Source organism: Oncorhynchus mykiss, chromosome 10, assembly GCF_057628025.1.
Source record: "Oncorhynchus mykiss isolate SJ-2025 chromosome 10, ASM5762802v1, whole genome shotgun sequence".
Classification (NCBI taxonomy): Eukaryota; Metazoa; Chordata; class Actinopteri; order Salmoniformes; family Salmonidae; genus Oncorhynchus; species Oncorhynchus mykiss.
Genome location: NC_143031.1, coordinates 62,168,330 through 62,177,878, shown reverse-complemented (window position 1 = coordinate 62,177,878; position 9,549 = coordinate 62,168,330). Strand labels below are relative to the sequence as shown.

Genomic DNA, 9,549 nt, shown 5'->3' with positions numbered 1-9,549 from the left:
AAATTTGTTTTTCTCCCCCTGACGATGAGCGCCACTCCATGGCCACATCTAGTAACATTTACGGTACAAGTATTTGATTAATTCTGCAGCGCTGCTTAACCCAACATAACAATCCAGGCCTTATTTTCAAGGCCTTATTTACATTTTAAGCCCTAATCACATGTAAAGCCTAGGCCCGTTGTTGTTCTTGAGGCTTTCGAACATTTCAAATTGTCTATTTGGATTTCATCCTGACTTTATCAAATCAAATGTTATTGGTCACATACACGTGATTAGCAGATGTTATTGCGAGTGTAGCGAAATGCCTGTGCTTCTAGTTCCAACAGTGCAGTAATATAAAAACAAATTACACAACATATACCCAATACACACAAATCTAAGTAGGAATGAATTAAGACTATATACTGTACAGTATATGGACAAGCGCGGTCAGAGCAGAACGGACTAAGATACAGTAGAATGGTATAGAATACAGCATATACATATGAGATGAGTAATGCAAGATAGGTAAGCATTATTAAGTGAAGGAGATACCGTAGAATAGTATAGAAAACAGTATAAACATCAGATGAGTAATGCCAGATATGTAAACATTAAGTGGCTAACATACCTTAGAATAGTGTGAAACACAGTATATACATATGAGAAGAGTAATGCAAGATATGTAAACATTATTGACTAAGATACCGTAGAATAGTATAGAATACAGTATATACATATGAGATGAGTAATTACAGATATGTAAACATTATTAAAGTGACTAGTGTTCCATTCCTTAAAGTGGCCAGGGATTCCTAGTCTATGCCTATAGGCAGCAGCCTCTAATGTGCTAGTGATGGCTGTTTCACAGTCTGATGGCCTTGAGATAGAAGCCGTTTGTCAGTCTCTCGGTCCCAGCTTTGACGCACCTGTACTGACCTCCATCTTCTGGATGATAGTGGGGTGAACAGGCAGTGGCTCGGGTGGTTGGTCTTTTTGGCCTTCCTGTGACATTGTGTGCTTTATGTTCTGTATACGTCAACACTGCCTTTTGAAAACCTTTGGAAACTATGGTACTTGGACCATGTTTGCCAAGGAAAGTACATTGATTAATATGTGTCTAATACACTCAATTCTAAATGACCCCCATTCAAGACACACCTCTGCATTTGGCAAATTTCAATGTGCATTTCAAATCAAATCCAATGTCATTGGTACAAAACACATATTTAGCAGATGTTATTGTGGGTGTAGCGAAATGCTTGTGTTCTTAGCTCCAATAGTGCAGTATTATCTATCAATTCACAACAATACACACCAATCTAAAAGTAAAAGAATGGAATTAAGAAAATATAAATATTAGATTGAGCAATGTCGGAGTGGCATTCACTAAAAGACAGTAGAATAGAATACAATATATAAATATGAGACGAGTAAAGCAGTATGTAAACATTGTTAAAGTGACTAGTGTTCCATTATTAAAGTGGCCAGTGTTCCATTATTAAAGTGACTAGTGTTCCATTATTAAAGTGAGTAGTGTTCCATTATTAAAGTGAGTAGTGTTCCATTATTAAAGTGGCCAGTGTTCCATTATTAAAGTGGCCAGTGTTCCATTATTAAAGTGGCCAGTGTTCCATTATTAAAGTGGCCAGTGTTCCATTATTAAAGTGACTAGTGTTCCATTATTAAAGTGAGTAGTGTTCCATTATTAAAGTGGCCAGTGATTCCATGTCTATGTATAGTTCAGCAGCCTCTAAGGTGCAGGGTTGAGTAACCGGGAGGAAGCCGGTTAGTAATGGCTGTTTAACAGTCTGATGACCTTAAGATAGAAGCCGTTTGTCAGTCTCTCGGCCCCAGCTTTGACGCACCTGTACTGACCTCGCCTTCTGGATGATAGCGGGGTGAACAGGCCGCGGCTCGGGTGGTTGTTTTCATCTATGCTTTTTTTGGCCTTCTTTTGACATCGGGTGCTGTTATGTGTACTGGAGGGCAGGTAGTATTTCGATCACAATCAAGAAGCAAACAGAAATCTCTTAATCTCTACTGTAGATTCTAGCATATTTGTGTTATTTCCCTGCAGTCCAATGCTTCGAAAACTTGATTAAGCATATTGCAGCTAACATATTTGACTCAATATGAGTAACAAGTATGGAATGTCTGTCAGAGACGTGGACTTCTATTCAACCAACATCGATACTACTATCCAAAAGTGTTGAATAAAAGTGTTCCCTGATCCCATTTATCTCCTGGATGGAAAAGTGATTGTAAATTGATGACAATTGCAGCAGTACGTTATGAAATACATGAATTTACTAATTTTGGCTTTTGGTTGACTCCATAAAAATGCTGATAGGAAAATGCAATGCATGTTGGGTAATATTGACATAACGAGTGTTCACATAGGGGACCTGTGCAATGTACAAACAAAGACAAATAAACACCCACACAGCCTACTTACTAGTCAGCAGAAACCCACCCACTCACACACACACACACACACACACACACACACACACACACACAAAAAAAAGCAAACATGCACACACCCGTACACAAGGCCTTTCTGAGATCCCTCTGATTAGACGGGAGAAAGAGCGAGAGCCTCAGAGGCTTTTTGGTCATTGTGCCACATCTACCGACTGACATCCAAACATGGTTTTGTCCATGCACAGTCAAGTAAATCACGTGACAATGATTACAACATGTTCTTCTCAAAACATGAATGGAGAACATTTGTCTTGATAATGCCACGCACCAATGGGACAACAAAAGTATAGGTTCTAATTCCTGTACTGTTGGTGTTGTAGGAAAGAAAAGATTGACTGAGTCGTATGTTCAGGTAGGTATTTCTTTTGTAATAGAACAGCATAAAGGACACAACAGGATTTGTAATAGTTTCACTCTGTCTCAGAACGTTTTGTCCATACTGAACATGACCCTGGATTTGGTGGGCAAAACACACATACCCTCTTTAATACGGTCAATTCCTACTTAACATTCCTACCTAATAGCGTCAGTTTGTTTCCCCGTTGACACATCCTCTCAGAATTCAAACCAGGCCATTTGAATATTGGTTCAAAGAACTTCCAATAGATGATTTCCAAGAACTTCAAAATAGCAGTGAATCAGAATAGCTTCTAAAAATCGTTGAACGAATTGATTGAGTTTGGTCCTCCCAGCACAGAGCCTTCTATTTAAAATCCTTTCAATGCCGCCACCAACTTCCATGGTTATTTCATTTATCATCCGATGCCTATGTGCAATTCATCATTTACTGCTTGTTCGATTTCTAAATGAAATGTATATCATATAAATGTGGGTATCATTTATCACATTTAGAACAATTACAAGTGGTACCAGGAATGGATATCAGGGAAAGTACAATGAAGAAATTGGCATGGTCTTTTTAAATGCTATTTGAGGTGATTTGGCACCTTGGCCTGAGACCTGAAGACGTGTGTTATCTCCCTGAGGTATTGGCTTTTAGCTTAGAGGGCTTACACAGTCTTATGGCTTTCAGACCACCCAGGTTCAAACCCTGTCTTAGATCATGTAGTCGTTGCAGGGGTATCTAAAACCAGCACAAAATACATCTTACATGTAGACAAATACAACATTTATTCACTGTTTAAACCAACCAGATCTAATTATTCTCCATAGACAGTAGATCAAGTTTGTTCTAAGATGGTGCTAAATAGAAGAAGTTGAACCAATCTTCCAAGGTCCAACAACAGCGATTTGATCATAGACAATATTTTAGGCAAGAGGGCAAAAAAACGAAATTGATCGAACCAATAAAAAAAAGTTACAAGACAGAGGGCCTTTTCCCCAGACACAGATTAGGCCTAAAGTTAGTCCTGGACTACATGTTTAATAGAGATTCTCCATGTGCGTTTTAGGACTTGGCTTAATCTGTGCCCGGCAAAATTCAAGGAAGTTCGAGCTTCCTTGAACTTTCTCAGGACACAGTATGTGTTTTAGTTGTCTCCCAGGCCTCCAAACTGTTTGACCCCTCCGGTCTGCTGTCCGTCCCCCGCCGTGATCCTGTTGGTGGGGATGATCTTCATGGTAGTCTCCTTCAAGGAGTACCAGCGGCTGTGCCACGTGGCCCAGATGATGCCATTGTCGTAGCCTGACTCGCCGGCGTCCTTCTCCGTGTACTTCCCACCTAGGGATGGAAAGACGGAAAGAGAGAAGTGTCAATGAAACGTTTGTTACAAGTAAGAAAATCACAGTGTTGGGCCTACTCCTAAATGTGGCCTTCTCGGAAAGGTAACAGTAAAAATGTCAGACAAACCCCAAAACTGACATTGGTATAGGTTGGTAGTGACTTGCATAAATGTATAACTATAGTATGGTTCATGTTACTTGGAGAGTAGTATTCTTTCAAAGAAAAACAGAAAAACGCAAGAACGTGCATGTGTCTGTGTGTGAGAGTGCGCACGTGTCTGTGTACGTATGTGTGTCCTTACCCGGGTAGTATTTCCCGTTGAGGTGGGCGGCGTGGCATCGATTCATCCACCAACCGGAGCCGTCCTGCTTAGCACAGTTGCCCTGGAACTTGTCGTTGTCCTTGTCGCTGGTACTAAACTGCATGCCGTTGTGAGACGTGTAGAACTTGTCGCTGGGGTCATCGCCAAAGTCAAAGCCGTCAAACGCGTCACCCGCGTCACCGCCGAAGTAGTAAGCGTAGGTCAGACGGTACATGTCGACTTCCGGACCCACTTTGAACATGGCGTAGTCGGCATGCCTAAAGAAAGAAAAGAAATACATTCTATATTTTTTTACTCGTGTGGTTTTATTGAATAAATAAGACAAGAAAAGCATGAGCGGCGCAGGTCAGGAAGGCATTTGAACCCATGCCTACTGTGGTGTGTGTACTGGGGTCCGCTGCACAAAGCACTAGACCACACAGGCCACAAAATATTCATTTAAAATGCAGCATACTATCCTGACGGCTTGGGTCATGGCCTCCAAAAACCAGTGTCATGAAGTTTGTTGCTTTGATTGTGGAGGTCAGTTCTTTCAGCTATGTAACTTGGCACCAGAAAATCTATTCCACAAACTAAAGTCCAGAGGTTTGAGATGTGTGGAGAAACATATTCTTTTTAAGTTAGACACCTCACCAAAGAGAAGGCTTACCGCTGCTTATTTCCAACAATTCATCATATAAAATAGCACTAAATGGCACTAAATATTTCAGGACTAAATATATTAAAAGGGGCAAATCCTAACTTCCACTTAAGTCAAATGTCAACATAGTCTCTTAATGACATTAAGGACGAAGTGAAAATTTGACTTGCTGAAATATTTCATTAATTTAGTGGAGAGAATTGCGCGAGTAAATGTGTCATATAGGCAAGACCAATGGTGCCCAGCCCCCAATAACTTTGAGGGGGAATTGATAATAGCAAAATCTGGTATTTATAGCATTTCTATAGCATGAAACCTAGACACCACAGAATTGGATTAGTAAGCATCCCAGTGGGTCAAGATGGTTGCAATGATGTCATTATAACGGCCTTACAACGGGTTGCAGTGATCATTGCAACCAGTTTTACCTGCTGGGATAAGACTTTGAGCTGTTCCCACTACATTTTGAACACCATTTTCTATTCAGGAGAGGGTGAATGTAGGCCCTAAGTGTGCACTAGTAGTAGCCTTAGTAGAGAACTTAGTAGTGCGTACTTCTTGTTGCCCTGCCAGTCGGTGAGCTCGATCCTCAACACGTATGGGATGGAGGACTGGGTGGAAAGCAGGTGCATCTTCTCATTGCCCAGCCAGAACTCGGTGGTGTCATCTGGGCTCAGGTAGCCGAAGCCCTCCTTATACTGGATCCAGTCCTTGTTGAAGTCCACGTTGCCATCACGTCTCTGTGGAGATATATGTTGGACGGTGGTTATGGCAATAATACAATATGTGGTTCCAATCGGGTGTGGGTCAATACCATTTCACTTTAGTCAATCCGGGAACTGAAATCCCAATTGGAATGTTTAGTATCTGAAATAACTGAAATGGAATTGCTCCCAACCCTGGTTCCAACTTCCAATGTCTCAGTGGGTTGGAGCCTGGTGGGGTTGGGGGTTTGAATCCTGCATGGGCCAACCATAATGGATATGCTACGTGTCACTTGCAAGGGAAGAACACACGTACCCGCTGCAGGACGGTAAAGCCGCGGCCGAAGCTGTCGATCTCGCAGTAGACCAGGAACTGCTCCTTAGCCTTCAGTGGCTTCACGTAGTACAGACCGCTGCTTTTGGCCCCCTTGTTGGCAATATCCTGGCAATCTAATACGGGGGAAAACGACATGCCATGACCATGTTGTTACGTGTTAATAACAAAGATTACTGTTCCCATAAGGCAATGCGCTATGCACAATGTTTTTTGTAGTGTTTTTAGCCTGTTCCTGGACTACAGATGGAAATGAGCTCTGGCTCTATTACATTGCTGATTATGTTCTTATGATCTTGAGCATTGTTGATTTATTGTCCCTTGTCCCTGGTAATGAGGGATTGTGGCATTTATTAACAGCCATTTTTGATCATTTCAATTAAATGAAAGCTACAGTATACCTATTTATGGAAGAATCCCTTATAAAATGCCAATAAATGACAAAGTAATTCATTAAACTAATCTAAAGTACATCCATATAACTGGATTGATACCCCTTACTTAAAGAATATCACTTAGAAATGCCAACAGGTGATATAAACAAATGAATTCATTAACCATTGCTAAAGTGCATCCATATAACTGGATTGGGATAAATCGTCTCAGCCTCTATTGATTGATGCCATTGATTCACTTCTGACTAAACAAGCAACAAGGACAAATGATGGGTACGTAGAGCGATTTCTCCAGGAGCAGGATTGAGCAACCTCTCTGATGAAATGGGGAACGACCTACAGAACGTTGTCGATTTTTACCTTTCCCTGTAATGGGTTTGATTTCCACGGTGTCCTTGCAGGGATCTTGGCATTTCTGATCCAGCTGAATGGACATCTGTTTGAGGTCTAACATCCTCTTCTTATTGGATTCCAGCATCCCCTGGAGTTGACTGAGCAGAAGGGGGGGGGGGGGGGGGGAACAGACGGATAATGTTTCTCAGGTGATTTGGATATAAACTTAGATTGCGGTTTATATCGTAGGTCAGCCAGCGGGTGTGTGATTTGACTATCAATGCGTTTGAAGTACACAGCATTTGACACTTGTACCCTTACTTAGTCCGGGTATTTCCAATTTTAGCAGGTAATTCGTCCCCAGCAGGGAATGATTGTTTGTAATGATGTCATTGAATGGTTTCAACCAGCTTTAGCCGCTGAGAGACATACAAGCATTGGGGTCAACTCCAACTAAATCCCAATCAATTCCAGAAGTGAATTGCTCTACTAAGGAAAAGTTCTGAGTCCAATTGTAAGTGAATTGAGACCAAATTAGATTCTGATGTAAAAAAAAAATAATAATTTAAAAATGGTTTAAAAGAAGGACTTACTATATTTGCTCCTCCTGGGAGACGATGGTCTTCTCGAAGCGCAGGACATCATCCAGTATGCTCGCTGACCTTTTGTAGTGGACGTCTGCGGAACAATCACAATACCTGCTTCAGTTACAGTAACCTAAATGAGTGGCCAGAGTCTATACTTCTTTTAAAATGAGCCTAACACCTGGGTGTCTTCAGTAGGGCAAACTGTAGAAAGTTCAGACACTACCTCCCGGATTCACTCTGTTTCAAAATGTTTTCTCCCTATTGAACACAACCCCGATGAAGGTTCGAGACAAACCGTTTGTGAAGTGATATAAAATCAAATCCCGTAGCAATGAAAAGCGGAGTGTGCCACATTGATGTATTCCTTTAAAGTTTGGACTTTTCTGCTACTGACTCCTCCACTTCTTAGCACCACATCTAATAGTGTTGATTTTTTTTTCTCATTTTTGTGTTAGCCAGGTTAACACAGTCAAGTAACCAAAGATACAGAAAAGTCAATCACCTCCACCAGACTTCTGATGTTGTGTTGCCGAATCCTTCATGTAGGTGACTTTCTCCGTGGCCCCAGTGGTAAGGTTGGTTATTCTACCCAGGATGTCCTCCATTTCATCAAGGTCCTTGTCCACCACCGGCTTGTACCTGTTGAGGTAGTCAGCCACGCCACATGTCGTCGGGCAGTACTTGCCCTACAACAGGCACAGAACACAGATGCTTTCATTTTAACACTCTGTGAGAGATATGTCTGTGTCGCAAAGGACACCCTATTCCCTTTATAGTGCGCTGCCTTTTGACCAGGGCGCATTGCTCTTTGGTCACAAGTAGAGCACTTTATATTGGAATAGAGTGCCATTGGGGACACATATTTACAATATATTGCTATATTGTGACAGTGGGTGTGTGAGTATTGGAAAACCTCATTGGATTGAAAGAAACTAGAAAAGGTTTAATCACGTGTGTTCTTTGAAGAGGCACCCACTAAATTGGTTGTAATGTCCCAGCATTAACTACATATCATAATGCGCAAGAGGAATATCATTCAGCAACAAATCCATCTAAATAACAATGTCAATAAGTATTCGGCACAAAGAGGATGAAATAGCGAGACGGGATAATTTCTTCCTGAACACACACCGCTTAACGAGTAGAGGACCTGGGCGCATCCATCTACAATCATACTTACAAATCCGTCCCTTGGTGTGCAGTCCTCGGAATAGTCTCCCCTCGTTTGCTGTGGAACAGAAGCAAAACAGCACAGTCTGTAATCTTAGTAGATGCCACTGTATCTCTTGTTGCAGAACACTGTTTACGAGAACACGCTCAATTCAGACAGGCTCACTGAAATGTGACACTTACTGCGGAGGAGAGGGAGAACAGCAAAAGAACGCCTGCGGCTGTGGACAAAAGGGAAGGAGCCATGTTACTAGCCTTTGGTACACCAGTTGTGGTGTTGTCCAGTTGGAGAATGAAGAGCCTCTGGCCCCTGATGGTATATTTATCCGATCAAGGTCCTCCTTTTTGTTGCAGATAAGGGGTCCGCGTGTAAACAGAACCGGGTCATCCAACTCATGTCCTAGTAGATGACTCAACAACGTTGTGACTCAAATGTCCTACTACTTGTCATTTCCCAGATGTGACAGGGATTGATTAACAGATTTGATTAACAGGTTTGGTGTGGTTCCTTCCATGGCTTTGTGCTCACAGGGAAAGTCGTGGGCAGCAGGCTTGCGTGGTGAACTTCATTGGGGTCAAAACAACACTGGGTCAATCATGCCATATCATTACCTTGCAAATTCCAATCCAACCAGTATAAAACATATGACAAGATACTACATTAGATATTATATTAGAGTGTTTTCTAAATAAAAGGTCTATAATTTGTGTGCCCCCTTTAAGGTTATTTTAGGACCGCAATCACTCCTCAAGTTACAGTCCTCTACCCTTTGGCTGTTTTTGTGGCAAGAGTGATGCACTATATACACAACAGTATGTGGACAACCCTTCAAATGAGTGGATTCAGCTATTTCAGCTACACCTGTTGCTGACAGCTGTATACAATCGAACACACAGCCATGCCATCTCCATAG

The 9,549-nt window shown here is 41.7% G+C and overlaps 1 protein-coding gene across 1 annotated transcript; it reads right to left on the bottom strand.

The window, feature by feature from the left end:
- Window positions 1-2,813: 2,813 nt before the first annotated feature.
- LOC110534419 (fibrinogen gamma chain) lies at window positions 2,814-8,937 on the bottom strand. Its single transcript, XM_021619279.3, has 9 exons — window positions 8,819-8,937; window positions 8,646-8,693; window positions 7,968-8,151; window positions 7,472-7,556; window positions 6,906-7,036; window positions 6,133-6,266; window positions 5,668-5,852; window positions 4,452-4,729; window positions 2,814-4,147 (listed from the first exon to the last, which is right to left on the bottom strand). The coding sequence occupies exons 1-9, from the start codon at window positions 8,879-8,881 to the stop codon at window positions 3,957-3,959; spliced, it is 1,299 nt and encodes a 432-aa protein (XP_021474954.1). The 5' UTR covers window positions 8,882-8,937; the 3' UTR covers window positions 2,814-3,956.
- Window positions 8,938-9,549: the final 612 nt, after the last annotated feature.